General features: G+C 36.3%; 1 protein-coding gene across 1 annotated transcript; it reads left to right on the forward strand.

The window, feature by feature from the left end:
- The first annotated feature begins 15,516 nt into the window (after window positions 1–15,516).
- Window positions 15,517–16,263, forward strand: LOC132552227 (uncharacterized). The gene has a single exon (XM_060216372.1). It carries the CDS (start codon window positions 15,517–15,519, stop codon window positions 16,261–16,263), a length of 747 nt encoding a protein of 248 aa, XP_060072355.1.
- The last annotated feature ends 3,061 nt before the right edge of the window (window positions 16,264–19,324 follow it).

Raw genomic sequence — 19,324 nt, forward strand, 5'->3', positions numbered from 1 at the left:
CATAAGGCGGGAATTTAACAACTAAACACCTCTCATTATTTTCAAATCTTTTGCACATACAAAATGTATTCAATATCAAATTGTTATTCTTGGTTAGAATAACATGGCCAGAAATTAATTTCCTGTGCTTCTAATCATTCGATTATGATATTATGAAGTGCACGTTACATTAATTGGTTTATCGTTTGATTTGGGCTCGAAATCATACTAATAGACCTACGTTGAAAGTCAATGAATTTTAATGTATGACAGACACATGCTGTAATATAATGTTTTAGTATGGAACTAGTATTCACATGGATTCTGATTAAATTGTATTCCGTCATCAAAAATGTAACAAAAGACAATATGTTCCAACAATGGATTAAGCAATATTCATGGTGCAACATATTATTGGTGTGTTATAGAAGCTAGATTCCTTTGATTAATTTATACTGATCATTGATCGGTCTATCAGTGATGGTAACTACCTTCATACTGTGTAATACATGAGGTAGATATCACACTTCAATGTTGGACTACTAAAAGCAAGTATGCTAATATCCTTTATCAAATATAATGCGAAAAAGAACATTTTCTGAAAGGTTGATTTTTAGAAGCTTTTTAATTTCTATTGCGATTCTATCGAGGTTCAACGTAAATTGATTGGACTATAAACATGTTAGTACACAAAAATAATCATACAATGTAAGGGGGAGTATTTACATCCAAATTTCAGTCCTTGAAGATCTACGATTTTGAAGATCGAGACGTCGATAGAATGTTTCGTAAATTTGCATGAAATATATAACTTTATCTACATCTCGTACGACTTCATCGTGTTCATATTTCTCTTCTGATGGGTTACTCCCACGCACGAGAGCCTGGCACATAAACCGCTATCATCATACGGAAACCGCGATGATATTACGTGTTTAGTACAGGGGGTTTCCCTTGCCAAGATTTGGGAATCCTTGGCATGTTGGTGAATGAGTCATAAATTGGCCTACTCATTCCCGTACTATTCCAACTCTGACCTATAAACGCACAGTATTTACAGTTATACAAATCCCATATGGGATCTGGAATGGCGATCATTAAATCCTACGTCTATTGAAAACTCTTCAATTTTACTGAAATATGAATTGGCACTCGTACTTGAACAAAATTATTTTTAGAAATGATTTTTAAGTATATTAATATAGATCCACGGGAGAATTCCACCCAGAAAATGGAGCTTAAGTCAATTCCAGTTTATCATATTCCAATCAATTAGGAGTTGTTATCTAATAGATATAGGGAGGGGGAGGCTAACTGCGTTGTACTGTATACACCCACGACTTGAATTCATATGTGGGTTTCGCAATGCAAGTGATATTCTTTATATGCGTAACGCATTTCACAATAACACGTAACAAGGGCGTCCTTAGAAATTTACCTCGATTAATGGTGACTAATTTGTTGAGTACTTGATTTTTAATGGCATATTTGTTAAATTTAAATTTCTGTGTGGATGTTATAACATTAACGCTATTGTTGAAAATATCGAAGTTTTAACATGTGATGAAGCGTATAGCTGACTAAGATTTCAATAAAATAGTATAGAGAGAGGGCGTATGATATAGTTATACTATAACATACAAGGCACATGATATAGGGGTATTGCTTACATTATCACAAATGAAAAACATCTTCAACAAGTTCATTTTAAGTGTTATTGAAACGCTGATTGTAAATCAGTAAAACCGTCTCCGGATGTCCGCGTAATACTGTTTCACAACCACTTAGAAAAGTACACTAACTAATCAGGGAGGACAACGTGAAGTGGGGAAACCACCTTTGAGAATGGCTATTTTTCAAGTAGTGTTGGTTTGTTTCTCTATTTATTTTAATGAAAAATAGGCAAAACTAGGTAGTGGCGAGAAATGAATATGTAAACGAGTTATAGATTAGTATATGAATAAAGCTGAATTGAATGTAGTTATGTAAGTAAAATTTTAACTTAATATTGTTATGAACAGTAGTTAACATGCTAGCCTCAATACGTCCTTTACATCGAGTCCCTATCAGTCGCTGAACCAAAACATTTTTCAAAGTATATATTGGAAATAACATGTTAACGTTTAGCTTCAAGCAAACTGACAAAAACAATTTAAAAAAAACGAAAATACTAATAATATTTACAAACTAATTACTACAAGATAACATTTCAACTCCCATGTATACCGGTTTTAGTCAATAATAACACAACTCAACACAACACAGTATCTTAAATTACTCAATGATAACACGACTCACCAGTATCTTAAATTACTCAATGATAACACGACTCACCAGTATCTTAAATTACTCAATGATAACACGACTCACCAGTATCTTAAATTACTCAATGATAACACGACTCACCAGTATCTTAAATTACTCAATGATAACACAACAACTCGCACGTGTTCTCAACACTTACATTAAGTAACTGACAATTACACTGTAAGATTAAGATTTACATCGCATATCTAACAGTCACATTGTAGGACTAAATCTGATGTTAACTAATACTTACACTATAAAACTAACACTCACGCTGCTTAACTTACAATTACACTAACTCTCACACTGTATAACTGCGAAGCTTTCAATTACACTGTATAAGGAATAAGTACACTGTATAAGGAATAAGTACACTGTATAAGGAATAAGTACACTGTATAAGGAATAAGGAATAAGTACACTGTATAAGGAATAAGTACACTGTATAAGGAATAAGTACACTGTATAAGGAATAAGTACATTGTATAACTTACAGTTACACTGTATAACTTACAGGTACACTGTTTAACTTACAAAAACTCTGTATAACTAACAATTACACAGTATAGCTTACAATTACGTTGGAAAAGTAACATTATCTTAAAAGATATTATCTTACCGGTACAACTTACATTCATAACGCAAATACATACACTGATTGACCACATATAACAATCAATTCTGTTATATAATCACAGTCACAGTCAACCATTGTAAACTCTTACAGGTTTACCACAGTCAACCATTGTAGTGTTATGTCTCACAGTTGTACCACAGTCAACCATTGTAGTGTTATGTCTCACAGCTGTACCACAGTCAACCATTGTAGTGTTGTGTCTCACAGTTGTACTATAGCCACCCATTGTAGTGTTATGTCTCACAGTTGTACCACAGTCAACCATTGTAGTGTTATGTCTCACAGTTGTACCACAGTCAACCATTGTAGTGTTATGTCTCACAGTTGTACCACAGTCAACCATTGTAGTGTTATGTCTCACAGTTGTACCAGTCAACCACTGTAGTGTTATGTCTCACAGCTGTACCACAGTCAACCATTGTAGTGTTGTGTCTCACAGTTGTACTGCAGCGCAGCCACCCATTGTAGTGTTATGTCTCACAGTTGTACCACAGTCAACCATTGTAGTGTTGTGTCTCACAGTTGTACCATGATCAAACATTGTAGTGTTGTGTCTCACAGTTGTACCATGATCAACCATTGTAGTGTTATGTCTCACAGTTGTACCACAGTCAACCACTGTAGTGTTATGTCTCACAGTTGTACCACAGCCACCCATTGTAGTGTTATGTCTCACAGTTGTACCACAGTCAACCATTGTAGTGTTATGTCTCACAGTTGTACCATGATCAACCATTGTATTGTTATGTCTCACAGTTGTACCACAGTCAACCATTGTAGTGTTATGTCTCACAGTTGTACCACAGTCAACCATTGTAGTGTTATGCCTCACAGTTGTACCATGATCAAACATTGTAGTGTTGTGTCTCACAGTTGTACCACAGCCACCCATTGTAGTGTTATGTCTCACAGTTGTACCACAGTCAACCATTGTAGTGTTATGTCTCACAGTTGTACCACAGTCAACCATTGTAGTGTTATGTCTCACAGCTGTACCACAGTCAACCATTGTAGTGTTATGTCTCACAGTTGTACCACAATCCACCATTGTAGTGTCGTGTCTCACAGTTGTACTGCAGCGCAGCCACCCACTGTAGTGTTATGTCTCACAGTTGTACCACAGTCAACCATTGTAGTGTTATGTCTCACAGTTGTACCACAGTCAACCATTGTAGTGTTATGTCTCACAGTTGTACCACAGCCACCCATTGTAGTGTTATGTCTCACAGTTGTACCACAGTCAACCATTGTAGTGTTATGTCTCACAGTTGTACCACAGTCACCCATTGTAGTGTTATGTCTCACAGTTGTACCAGTCAACCACTGTAGTGTTATGTCTCACAGTTGTACCACAGTCACTCCTTGTACTGTAAAGTCTCACAGTGGTACCACAATCCACCATTGCACTGTAAAGCAAAACTAGTCAAGTTGTAAATGTCACAATACAAGGCCAGTCTCCAAACTAAAAAATGTAAAAAAAAGTAACAAAATAACCAGAAACAAAGCAAAACGCCTGGTATGACTCGAAAGCTCCAGGGAAAGCTAAAATTCTGTCTCAATACATTAATATAGATAGGTACAGACTGCCTGTACATTCCAACAACTATAATCAAATTAAAGAATTCACAGGTTACCACACAGTTATGCGACAACCACACCATAACGATAAAAATCCTGATACATTTATACATTAGCAAACGCCTACACCATGCTGTCACGAAATAGTTTGAAAATGAGTCTATTGAATTTTTTCAAGTCGTATTCCAATAAAAATGTTTGCGATTGTTTTGTGTAGGTTCAGAATATTTTAGTTAACAATTACAAAATTAACAGAAATTCCTGATAGATATAAGCAGTTAACGAGTTATACAACTAACCGTACGTTGAGGAGTGGTAAATCCCTCGTTTCGTCAGCATATCGTTTCCACGTGTGCTGTTTGACAGGTATGACACTTATCCTCACACTTTCCTCCTGTAACAGACAATGATGTACCTCCAGTCTGTTACTGATGTTGCCGACTGTAGTATCTCCTGTCTTTCTCAGTCTAGTTCCTCTTTCCCAGTAGTTTGTTTTGCTGATATTAAATCCTAAGACAACCGCTGTCCTACGCACAACCACATTTCAAATACAAAGATGGTGCATAGAACCGCGGCTGCAATAGGACATTCAGTTTAAATCCGAAAATATGATGAATGAAAAAGTCGTAGTTGATTAATAATCTCCACGTTCGATATTGATCTTCGATACAAGACAGGCTCTTAACACGTGGACATACACTCCAGATTGCATACCTTTCCTATTCAAGTGTTCAGAGGAAACTGAGAGAGATTCCAATATGTGTTCGTTTATATACACCAATGGAATTCTTGTCTATTTATATCGACGTAATCCTGCGTCATCAGAACGTCACAACATTCTGGGAAAGCCCTAGAATATCCTCTATTGTTTTACAAGCCGTTTTTCCTATGTAAGATGGTCAAGTTTGGAGACCAGATGAGTAAAATGTCAATTAAATGCATACAATAATCTTTAATTGCTTTCTCTTTGATAAAAGGCATTAAGGGAGTGTCCCTCTATTGATAGAAAAGATGATCTCTGACAGTGACGTCAAAAGTGTTTTAAAATAGATGCTCTCGAAGTGAGGCAGGGAACGACATTCCATATATGGGCATGAGTTGGCAGTGACATAAAACCATGAAAAAAAATACCTTGGTAATGTAAGACATTGAAATAGCATTTCTTGTACGGACAGTGCGTCTTGATTAGGATTATTCAAAGAAGCTTTCAGTTTCTGGAGTAATCTGGCGGTGCATTATATGCTAAACTTGGCAGGCATTTTGCTTTCATCAATACATTAATATATGTAAGGATTGGACTAGACGACATTTCTGTAAAAAAGAAAAGCATTTTCTATATACAGATCTTACAAGTGTAGTTTTGCATATAGATCACTGAAGACGCCATTCAAATCTATCATTACAAGCTGAAGAAACAACTATTATCGTTTTAATCGTGTATCATCTAGCAAATGTAAAACTATAATCAAATATCTTTCTTATCAAAGCATCTTCTGCAATTCTGCTAGTCACGTGACTTAGACACAGATCGATACGCCCGGAGAATGTGGTCATGTGACATTGTTCCAGCACGAGCGACCAGTTTCCGTTATCTGATCATTTCTTAACATTCCATGTCTCCTGTTTGTGCTTCTTTTGCCAATCAAACAAAATCAATAGCAATACTTTAAAGAAATGCGCGATTTATGTGTGCTTTCCTCCATATATCATTCCCTTTCAATATAATTAATACAATAAATTATGCATATATGACAGGACTGTCTATCGATTTTTGTGTTGGGTGATACATATTTTTATGAATAGTGAATAATGTGACAAGTATAACCGCTATCCACCCACACCCCGCCTCCACGGTATCCCTTCCGGTACACCACGTGGCTGTAGTATACCCGAGTCAAGTGTTCACTCTTCAAATACAGACTTCTTGTCTTTGCGGTTAGATATATGTCGACATGCGGCCGGCATTACCTAAGTCACGGTGACGGCGTGTCCCCGTAGTCATTGTTGTGTAATTGATGGAAGATGACTTTACAATGATATTCGATATGACCTCTTTCATATCTGTTTTGTATCAGGTGTATAAACCGGAGGATGACATGTACATCATCATGATGACTAGCGAATGTAAGACATATGACAATACCCACAGTTATGTAAGTGAAGCCAAGTTCATTGTGGCAAATCGAGTCAGTCAGTAAACTATGTCATCAAATCTTCATCCGTAAGTACAAAGGTTTGTTTGCTGCATAAACTCTACCAACAGAAATACAGAGATAAGAAATGACATAGTTTGGTTTGGCCATTAAACGTAAATAATTCCGATAGCCAAATAGAGATGTTCCAATGCAGATGTGTTCATTTTCATCTTATTGTGCTTTGTGTAACTGTCGTCAACAGTAAAGTATAGAATCGATATCAAACACGTGCATATTGAAACCTTAAAAATGGTCTTGTTTATATTGTCTGGTACAGCATAGTATTGATTATTCAATATAGTTCAGTTCTACTGATTTAAGAAATTAAACAAATTAGAAAGAAATATCGGAACATTATGTCAGGTTCCCATCCCCTCTGTGAACTCTATTTCCTGATGTCATAAAACGCTCAGATAATAAAGTTTCATCACTCTAAATTTAGCTCTCTTACTTTTTTTGGTTTCATTGCTATCTGTTTCATACGTTCGAACGAGTATGTTATATTTAGATAAAACCTGTCTTTAACCTGATCAACTTTTGACAAACTGTAGACGAACACACACTACTATGTATTAGAATGACAATAATGTAACATGACTGTTGTGCTCACAAATTCTGTTGTTGAGAACAGAATGAAAATATTTCACATTTTGGCGCTTGCGGTTCCAATTGTTATGATAGCTGTTGCCTAGTGATTGAAAAGAGATAATTTCAATTTCTTTAGATAGGTTTAAAAATAGTTTGATGATATAACGACATAATTATGTATAAGTAAAAAGTGCATATATATTACATAAGTATATAACACAGATTATTTAGTGTTCACTATAGGAAGATGAGCTATAAAAGACATTGCTGTCTATGGGCTACAATTCTTGTCTAAAATTAATCTAGATTTATTATCTTTTAACATTACTTCTGAAAATGTATATCGGTTAAGTATGTAATAAACGTGTAATTAACTATACAGCAACACACATTGTATTTTGTACAATGTCTGTATTTTATACATTGTTTGTATTTTGTACAATGTCTGTATTTTGTACAATGTTTGTATTTTGTACAATGTTTGTATTTTGCTGTGTATTTAACAACATTATACACTATAGTAAGTTGCACTAAAACCCTCAATGTTACCCATCGTAACCTGTAACCATCTTAAACCATATCTAATATCATAGTCTGATTTATATATTACTATTAGAAACATCAGTTGAAATAGTCTAACGTTGTATAAGAATGCAAACTTTAATGATTTCTTTTAATCATATTTTGCCCTAGCTCTTTTGAATTTCAGTTTGAATTATGGTTTTATTGATATGTGTCTTATATGAATATATATGTCTCGCTTGATTGCAGTATGTAAAATCGTATTTGATATCTGTCCCGCTTGACTGCAATATATAACAACGTATTTGATATTTGTCTCGCTTGACTGCAATATATAACATCGTATGTGATATTTGTCTCGCTTGACTGCATTATGTAACATCGTATTTGATATTTGTCTCGCTTGACTGCAATATATAACATCGTATGTGATATTTGTCTCGCTTGACTGCAATATATAACATCGTATCTGCTATCTGTCTCGCTTGATTGTAATACATAACATCGTATGTGATGTCAGTCTCGCTTGACTGTATAACATAACATCAAATATATCGTTTGTTTTCGTTGGTGATATTTTTAAGGTGTTTTTTTTTTATAATCTTTTATAAAATTTAAATTTAAACCGGATAATTGAAACTTCAAACCTTCATATATGAATATTTACCTCTAGCAACGGTTGCTCATTAGAAATCGCACAACTTTACTGTTGGGCAATCTAAACATTAACTCTGGGATCGCTGTTGTTGTTTGTTAAGTAGGAATAGTAACCGTGACGACATATATTCTGAAATTTGTACCCACCGTTGATATACCTGGGTGGACGTCAGGATTGACCTAACCTTTAGTTTTACCATACTTTGAGATACCTGGATGGAAGTCAGGTTTGCACTAGCCTTTAGTTGTACCCTCCCTTTATATACCTGGGTGGAAGTCAGGTTTGTCCTAACCTTTAGTTGTACCATACTTTGAGATACCTGGATGGAAGTCAGGTTTGTCCTAACCTTTAGTTGTACCATACTTTGAGATACCTGGGTGGACGTCAGGTTTGTCCTAACCTTTAGTTGTACCATACTTTGAGATACCTGGATGGAAGTCAGGTTTGCACTAGCCTTTAGTTGTATCCTCCCTTTATATACCTGGGTGGAAGTCAGGTTTGTCCTAACCTTTAGTTGTACCATACTTTGAGATACCTGGATGGAAGTCAGGTTTGTCCTAACCTTTAGTTGTACCCTCCCTTTATATACCTGGGTGGAAGTCAGGTTTGTCCTAACCTTTAGTTGTACCATACTTTGAGATACCTGGATGGAAGTCAGGTTTGTCCTAACCTTTAGTTGTACCATACTTTGAGATACCTGGGTGGACGTCAGGTTTGTCCTAACCTTTAGTTGTACCATACTTTGAGATACCTGGATGGAAGTCAGGTTTGCACTAGCCTTTAGTTGTACCCTCCCTTTATATACCTGGGTGGAAGTCAGGTTTGTCCTAAACTTTAGTTGAACCATACTTTGAGATACCTGGATGGAAGTCAGGTTTGTCCTAACCTTTAGTTGTACCATACTTTGAGATACCTGGATGGAAGTCAGGTTTGCACTAGCCTTTAGTTGTACCCTCCCTTTATATACCTGGGTGGAAGTCAGGTTTGTCCTAAACTTTAGTTGAACCATACTTTGAGATACCTGGATGGAAGTCAGGTTTGTCCTAACCTTTAGTTGTACCATACTTTGAGATACCTGGATGGAAGTCAGGTTTGCACTAGCCTTTAGTTGTACCCTCCCTTTATATACCTGGGTGGAAGTCAGGTTTGTCCTAATCTTTAGTTGTACCATACTTTGAGATACCTGGATGGAAGTCAGGTTTGCACTAGCATTTAGTTGTACCCTCCCTTTATATACCTGGGTGGAAGTCAGGTTTTCCCTAACCAGTAGTTGTACCAGCCTTTGAGATACCTTGATGGACTTAAGGTTTGTCCTGACCTTTAGTTGTACCAGCCTTTGAGATACCTGGATGGACGTCAGGTTTTCCCTAACCTTTAGTTGTACCAACCTTTGAGCTACCTGGATGGACGTCAGGTTTTCCCTAACCTTTAGTTGTACCAACCTTTGAGATACCTGGGTGGACGTCAGGTTTGCCCTAACCTTTAGTTGTATCAACCTTTGAAATACCTGGGTGGACGTCAGGATTGCCCTAACCTTAAGTTGTACCATTCTTTGCCCTAACCCTGCATGCCATGTCTTATCAATACTTTTACTTATACTTGCTATTGAAGTGTATTTAAGGTAGTTTAACTGTTAAGAACTGTCAGAATTAAAATTGATTAACTCGTAAATCGTGAAACTAATTAGAGACGATCATAATGTTACCTCTTTATTACATTGATTGTAATGCCATGTATCAACCCACTACTATGGCCATGCATTATATACTTGTATACAGATGATCGTGATCTGAAAAGTTCAATATTATCAAAGAATTTGAAAAGTATTTGACGCGATCTTCTTAGATTTTTAGATGTGTAAAAATAATAATAAAAAAAAATTAGTAAACCTCCAGTCACCATTTGTTTAATATTATTTTCATTTTGAAAATATGTTTGGATTGAAAGGCTCTTAATCACTTGTGTGTCTTTTATACAAGTTTTGTGATGAGTTCATTTCCCGATAGCAGCATTCCTGCGTCCCCAACCTATGCTGTTTACATGTCGCAGTTGATTCTATACTCAAGGGCCTTTTCCCATTATCACGATTTTCGTGCAAGCAAGAAGTCGTCGACTGACGGACAAACTCGCAACGCATAGTTTCAAAAGATACAGGTTAATGAAAATTATGGGGAATTTTTACAGTTGAATAATGATCTGAAGATACGAAGCTGGGTTTGATGCTTGGATTTCAGTTTGGATTGTGACTATTTTGACATATTGGTATTTTCTTGTTGCTTTTCTTATTACACAACGGTGTGTCTTTTGTGCAATCTTTGTATCTGAAGGTGATATTCACTTGTGTGTCTTTTGTACATTTTTTGTGTCGAGAGGTAGTTATCACCTACGTGTCTTTTACACTGAAATTGTTGAACAATCCCCTGAACATGTTCCAATGATAGACTCATAATTCATGTCACAGTTGATTCTCTATCCCGGTTTTCGTTGCACGAATCCATTGAAAAATCAAAGCTTCATACTATTTCAGTGAACACATGTTTGATATATTTTAGAAGAACAGAGTCAATAGGTTGAGATATTCTCATTTCGCGAAATGTGTATAAAATACAGATTTGCTAGAAATTTCTAGGTAAAAATGCATCCAACTAAATACCAAACGCTATTTATATATAACCTTGCTTACATAAATAAATAACACGTTAAACCATAACCTTTATCACGTAAACCAGTCTTATTTATACGCTTTAGCATTAAAACAGGAAAGATTTGGAGTGATACACAGTAACATTTCTACCACTGGTGCCTAATGCCCCTTCTCGATCGATCAGATTTTCTCATTAGACACTGTTACAAATAGAATGTTACAAGTATGAAATAGCTCCCAATGTAGAGAGAGCAGCCGTGTAACACACGCCATTCATACCCAGGCGAGTATTGGTAGTCGCAATTCTTCATTCATTGTTTTTCTTAAAAGTACATATGAAAGACAATGATTGATGATAAGATATCTCTGTAGTACATATTTACAAGGCATCAAATGTTTAAAGCAGAATATCAAAACGATTGATGTTCACAACTTGCAGTTAGCAAAATCAATTTCGTGTTATCATTTTGTTATAACAGAATGTTTATAATTAAGTTCTGTATGTTTCGATACAAGATTTGATAATTATTAAAATGTTTTCCTTCGGCGATCATCACAGTGATCACAAGGTACTCTTCTTGTTTGTTGTGAAGGAAACCATTTACAGTGTTTCACTTGTTATTATAATAATTATATACAGAAGCGGATAGTATAAACATATATAGATTGTAGATACCCACCAGAAATAGAATCAAGCACTTACCTTGTGTTTCCTACTATGGAACCGACAGGGATAGTTTGTACAAAGTTTTATCATTAGCGTGATGATTTCAATGCCCGATGTATTTTTTTCCATTTCTAGATAGCAGTATCCTTCTTCCCCAAACGATCGTGTTACATTTCGTAGTTCGATAATCAATGATTCGTCCACATTATCATAATATCCGCGGAAGACGTCGTCATCTGACAGATAAACTAGAAATATAGATAGATACAAATTATGTGGAAGTTACATGGTCATTATAACGATTTCACTGAGAAATATTCTATTTCGTCGGTGACATGAAGTCGGACGTGTTTGATGTTAGTTAGTATCCCTGCTGTATCATTGTTTACCGTGATGTCATTTGGGAACGCGATATTTTGTAATTGGATTTTTTCGAAATATATACTTGACGAGTGAAGTCGATGAAGCACAAAACACTTACCCATCCGCAACACCTGGTCTTATTAAACGTGTATATCTATTGCCCTGCTTCAGAGCCAAAGCATGCACCGAAATATTCGAGATGACATTGGGCTTGTTTAAGGTATGGGGTATCACCTAGATCTCAATTAATTACATTTATTTACTTTCAAAACCACGTGGGTCAAATGCTTTATATCTTGAAAACTTCATCTGAATAATCAAGAGGTGAATGGTAATGAAATTGACTATAATCGACTTTTGAATTTAAAGGATGGTTTAACTTTTTTATGAATGATATCCGAATAAAACAGGATGATTCGATTTCTTGTTGGCGCGGGTTCGGGGTTGCTGTCCCCATCCTCCCCTCAAGACTTTAATTTCTGTTGTCATCCTATTTTGACGTTTTGTTTTTAGGTTATGCTTGGTATTTCTTTTTGTTTTTTGAATTCATATCGTCCGTCTCGCTGTTTCCTCGTTTCCTGTTGGAAGTTCTGACGACTTTTTCTCGTGCTGCGTGCTTGACAATTCGTTCAGATAGGTTCCTGCTGTAGTTTAGCTTTGCTATTTTCTCACTTCCGGTTGTCTTTTTGGTTTCTGTGGTTCCCTTGTATTATATTCAACGATTTATTAACTTGCAAATAAAATGCTTCGTTGTAATTTGAATTGAATGTCGTAATGTATGAATTGTTCCCGGTATGCACTCAAGCCGACGATGATGTTTCCGCCGCTGTGCATATGTCATCTGTGTTTTCAATAAACTTTAGCTGTGACGTAAATTTGATTTTCGACTTACACTGATAAACGTTCCAGGAATCCATATTTAGAGTAGGTAATATGCATATGATGTAATATTGTGTCCAATGACATGTGGTCGACTTTGTCTCGTCAATATGACGTCAGCTTGCCCCCTCCCCCGCTAGCGACAGATGGTGGTAGTATGTATTGAATATGTGGTGCAGTGTGTCACAGTTGGCGCCAAGGACGTGTCATTTATCATGCTTTGGAATTAAAGCCTTCAGCGTGTACAACCAATCAATATTGAGAGGTTTTTTTACGCTGTGTCCGATATACATGGTACTAAACAACGTTTGAGAGAAATGTCAAAAGAGACTTATTGGACAGACAGAAAAGATGGCAGGATATGGTATGGGGGAGTAGGTCACCAATCAACAATATTGGGACAAACAAAAATGTTTATATTAATGTTTTTTATCAACGTCAGAGATTAAATAGCGGATGACATAGCTGACGCATGCTTTTTGTCAGAGACCAGAGAACAGAAAACGATTAGTGGTCCTGTATAGTTTGTTTTGTAAATATATACTTTTATATACGCTTGTCAGTCAACAGTGTTCATTAAATGGCCCTTTACATCCTATCTCTGAGAATTTACGATAATTAGTGGTAAAACTTAAAATGTTGACCAAGGTCTGGGTGCAAAAACAGGATCACTTAAATGTAAGTGTCCAAAATATATACGACAGTCTTAATCCGACACTCCCCTCGAGTCTCACTGGCCGTACAGTAGTGTATATCTGTTTCTGTAATTAGATTAGCGGATTGCGGATTATCGAGGTAAAGGATTATCAAAGAATTAGTCTCTAACGAGTACTGACCATGTACCCGACAGGTCTGTTGCTCGGGCCAATAATCCCCAACATACATTACTTCACATAACTACAATGCATGGCTTCTCCAACACATACTTTTTAATCTGTAGAAATTAACAAGAGTATCTGGCAACGGCTGAGTACTGTGTATACCCATATAATACAATACCCCTGGTTGACCTTTCCGTGTACCATTTGTACGGGTCTTCGCTACCATTTGTCTCGGCTATTTATGTAACATCTCTTTCCTCTGTGTTATCTGGATTAGAAAGTAGTCGTGAACATTTGTTTTCATGTTCAATCAGCCAGTTACATAATGGTGGAAATATTCTGTTTACACTGGGCAGTGTTTTTGTGATCATACACGAGAAACAATACCAGGGTCTGTAGTTCACTGTCATATAGTCCGGATGTAGATTCGCAATTATTATGTGTTACAGAAGGAATCACTTACCTGGACATTATCATATCGCCCCTTGAACTCGAAAATGAAAAAGAAAAATTTTGGGTAGCGGACTTAAAGTTTTGTCTTCGTCTGTTTGATATGCAGTAAAGTAATCGTAAAGGGAGTATCAAAACATGTGGTAGATAAAAACTGGAACTGCAAGGTTGTGTCGGTAACTGGTAGTCTCGCGCAAAGAGTACATCTACCCAAGGGAAGGTGTACCGGGTTTGGTGCCGTCCTTAACTTTGGGTGTGACGCGTGACTTTTCGTGTTATCATGGAAGCATCCGAGTATAGGACGCTGAATGTGATCGGGGTTGGAACCTCGGGGCGTGGTCTAAAAACTCTTAACAATAAAAACAACCTTGAGGAGTTATACCTGAAGAAAAAACTCGACCAGTACAAACGAGAACACACCTACAGCATCGCACACTTGGATCGTGACAAGTTTGATACCCACGACTTCCTAAAACATGTCAGTCAGATTGAGTCCGACTCGCATCCTGCAGCCATACAGTAAGTATTTTCAAAAACAGATTTTGGATAATTTTATTAAATAGAACGTAAACGGACCTTCTTTAAAACGACATATATGAGGAAGTGTTGCCCAACTTGTGAATAATTCCTGTTGTATCAACTTACCTGGTTTTCAGCTAAACCGATTCTTTAAACATTAGAAATTTAGTATTTCAAAGCAACAGGTGATCGCAAAGGTTTATGCCAAGGTTTCGAAACGAATTAAAGACATAAAAGATACCAGCGAATGTTTAACGACATCAATCTAAAAAGGCATATCACGTATCATATAGCTGAAAACAAGTATTGCAGTTTCAGTACGCAAAATTTATTTCAAAAGTAATGTTTCCTCTAGTAAAAACAAAAGGATCTGTACCTGGAAACAGAATCTGTCCACTGTCCGCGGTTCACAACAACTCCTGCCAACGTTGGCATCTTCATCGTTTTCGTAATTTATACCACTTAATTTATAAAGAATATTAAAGAAAAGTTGTTTTTATTTGTGTAAAATCTTAAGTCAGTGCACGATGAAATATCTTGTCGTCCCCCACACAGGTATCTCGGGAGGGACCCAAAGAAATCGGCCCGCCAAGGCCTAAGACGTCATCGCACTGCCCCTGGAGAGTCTGACCAGGAGACTGATGGCGAGCAACAGCCCTCACCTGTACCAGTACGGACACCAAATTATAACCAATCTCGAAAATCTCTAATGGTACCACAAACCACGCAAATAGTGATAACAGACATACAAAATAAGGAGGTGGAACCTGCTGCCGTGCCGGAGCAGAAGGGTAACATCAAGAAAGAAAGTCTCCCTTCTTTGGAGAGGAAGAAGTCAATATATCTCCAGATCGCAGCTGTGACAAGTAAAACTGAGGAAAACACCTGTGCTAGTAGTGATTCACAGTCAGAGCACGACTCAGACAGCGATCTTTTCAATACAGATGGCAAAGAAAAATCTTTCATGGCGTGGATGCAAGATCAGAAAAGCGACAAGGACAAAATCGCTCTGGCGCGAATTCAGTTCAAACGAGTAGATCCTCTTGTACGAAGAAGAAATGAATTCCGTCAGTGGTTAGCAGATCGAAAGGAAAAGAGAGAACGAAGTGAACAAAAATATTCCCATTTATTAGATTCGGACGGTCTTGGTACCATGAGTCAGTTGCTCGTGCCACAGAACCTGGGTAGTAGCAACGGTATGTCTTCCCTGTCACCTGGTGTCAGACAGTTGCCATCTTTTCACAGTGTCGGCAAAATGGTTGGTAATATGACAAAAGCGAAAAAGCGCCCAATTAAAGATAGAATGAGTGAATTTTGTAAAAAGTGTGAAGATTTGAAATTGGAAAACGCAAATTTTGAACTGACGGACGCTCAGAGAAAAAGAAAGTGGAAAATAATGACAAGAGGGGTGCGCGCCGCATTGGCAGACTCCAGTGACGATGATGAGGACATTTAAATTCTTCATGGAGCCGTGAAATAAAGTGTAAAATGTTGTGTGAAACGAACCCTAAAGTGTTCAGACTTACTAAAAGTATACCTATTATCAAATACCCAAGGTCCTCGTTACAATTGATGACCAGGGAGTGTCGTCAGACAGAAACATCTGTATGGGTGGAACTATTTACAGTCACTGACTAAATTTGACGGATTGGACTAGATCAGGAAAGATCGAGCGTGTTTTCTTAAAGTTCTGGTCGATTACCTTGACTTGGCATGTAACAAGATTGTATGAAAGAGGAAGTTATTTAACTAACCTAACAGTTAATGCATCGCTAACACTTTCTACTTGTTGTCTAGTTGTGGTATTTGTTTCAGTATGATCAGGGACGTAAAACTGGATTAATAAAATGGTTTTAAAGAATATTGTGATGTTTCATATTGTTTCGTTTGGTCTGTTTTGTGTACTGAAATTACATCATTTAGCAAGAAACTTTGATTCTTCGTCATCATTTCGGTCGTTAATTTCTGTGATCATATCACATGTGCTGCAATTGACCACCGGGGTTTAATTAGTAGCCAAACTCAAGTCGGCAAATTCTCAAAAGAATTTTCATGAGGAAAGACAAGTTGATTTAGTTTCAAGTGTCTTTATTTCACCCATGCACATATATATGTGCTACAAGAGATCATCCAGACAATACAGGATGGTCAAATCTACACTGGTAGTAAAAACGCAGGTACAACAATGCAGTTACATTGTGTATATATATAAAAAAAGAAAAGAATTTATATCACAGAATGGCCTTACTGTAATTAATCTATTTTCCCAATAAATGAGCTAACATTATTGAGTAATTGAACATTATATACAGTAAACATACCCTTCACATTTTATGTAAATTTTGGTATGTAAAGTAGTATTCCGGAATGAATTTTTGTCTTAATTGAAAAACACTTGGATTATTATATTTAAATAGAAATTCATCATCTACTTCCTCAGATAAAATCACAAATTCTATATTCTCCTGGAATTTCTGTCCATCTACATGTTTCTACTGGTAAATGAAGATTGGATGAACATAATATTTCTGTTTTTACGGTTCAGTTTCAAAAGATACTTTTCCATTCCAAAGTAAACATTAAAAATGGAGTCCACTTGACAACAGCTACTATTTTCAATATCATCATACCATTTTAGTATCGAATTGACTTGAAGTCTCTGTTGTTCTTAATGTTTCAAGCACTTTTTATTCAGCCTGTTACATTCTGATAGGACCAAATCTACTTTAAAGCAGTATCATTATCTATTTATTTGACATAACTGATCTATTTAAAAGCCATTTCAACCCTTTCCTGTGACTGAAACATTAACTTATAATTGCATTTTGCAGTGTGGAATTTTCCCCATTGTATCATACATTCCAGTGTGTACCATGGTTTGTTATCACTGGCATCTGGGCAAAAAATATGGTTTTCATTTTAAAAGTCCAAAAACTGATTCACAAGAATCTGTAAATATTTTGTTTATTTCAGCAACAACATTATTAATTTAAGTTTGTGCACTAACAGACTGTTGGGATTCACTTAACTGATTCAACTTTTTAATTAGTAAGTTCATTTCAAGAGATTTTGTAAGGTCTTGTTTAAGATTACATCTCCATTTAACATGTTTAGCAGTTATTTTTGTATTATCAGTATGGATAGTGTTTAGGATGGGCACTTCAGTACATGTATTTTGATGCGTAATTATATATTGAGCAATTCTAGAGTTAACATCGGATAGAACAGTATCAAAATCAGCGACACAAAGGATACTGATGATTGAAAACACATCTGCTGACAAAATGTTAATTAAGCTTGTATCACTACAAGTTTTCATACTAACATATTTATCTGCAGATTTAGTTTTTTTTACAAAGTTCAATTCATTTGTATTTGGTTTAGATTTATCTTCAATGTGTCTTTCTAGTGGAACATTAAATGTGGAGTTTTTTAAAGTCAAACGTATAACAGATTCAACAATATGAATTTTGTCAACAAAATTAGGGCCAGGGATTATAAAATCAGGACGAAATTTGTTCTCTGCATTTAAGTCACCCATTAAGTCTGCCTTCACCACTTGAATCATTTCACTTTCAATTTGATCATAACCATCAACGTCAGCTTTTTAATTTTTTTTTTTTTTTTTTTTTGGGGGGGGGGGGAGGGGGGAAGGGGGATAGGTTGGTTATATAAACAACACCAAGTAATATATCAAAAACATCAACATTAGCATACTTTGAGCTGTCTTCGGGTGTATAAATAACACCATTTACTAGATCAAAACCATCAACATTATCATACTTTGAGTTTTCTGGAGGGGTGGGGGAGGGGGTTATACAAATTGCACCAATTAATAGATGAAAATCAATCTGCAGTAACATTTTCTTCGGTGTAAACCATTGAATATATTCAGATTCAGTATTAAGATATTTCAATAAAGATTTAGATTTTTCTTTGTATATTATTATAATACCACCCGATTTTCTCTACATTACCTATGTTTAGCATGGTGCATATAACACTCAGGAACTTCCATTATATCCAAATTATCTGTTTTACTTTCAACAAATACAATAATCTCATTAGATTTAACCATGCCGATAAATTCTGTATGAATCAATTAAGATTTCATTCCACATACATTAAGCACGGATATTTTGAAATTGTTATTGAATTGAGAACCTCACGTAGCATGTCCCTAGGTGAAACCTGTGTTGGAGGGAGGTGGTATATTCTATATTGATGTGAGGTGTCAATGAATAAATGACTGCTGGCGCATGTTGGACATTGATCTTGGCTGCATCGGAGGATTGCTGTTTGTTAGATGTGATGGTGTATACAGTGGCGTAGGCGCGTGCTGTGGAGGAAGGTGCTGCAGTGGCAGGGGATATTGGCACACCCCATCGATGAAAAGCTTGTTACCGTTAAGCCTACATTTTGACCCGTCGCTTTGTATATTAGGACAAGATGTCAACGTCGTTCATTTATTTCTTGAGGACACCGACACTACACTGTGGTTTACTGGAATGTTTCTC

Source organism: Ylistrum balloti, unplaced genomic scaffold, assembly GCF_031769215.1.
Source record: "Ylistrum balloti isolate Yb309-2 unplaced genomic scaffold, AGI_CSIRO_Ybal_v1 Utg370242, whole genome shotgun sequence".
In the NCBI taxonomy this organism is placed as follows: Eukaryota; Metazoa; Mollusca; class Bivalvia; order Pectinida; family Pectinidae; genus Ylistrum; species Ylistrum balloti.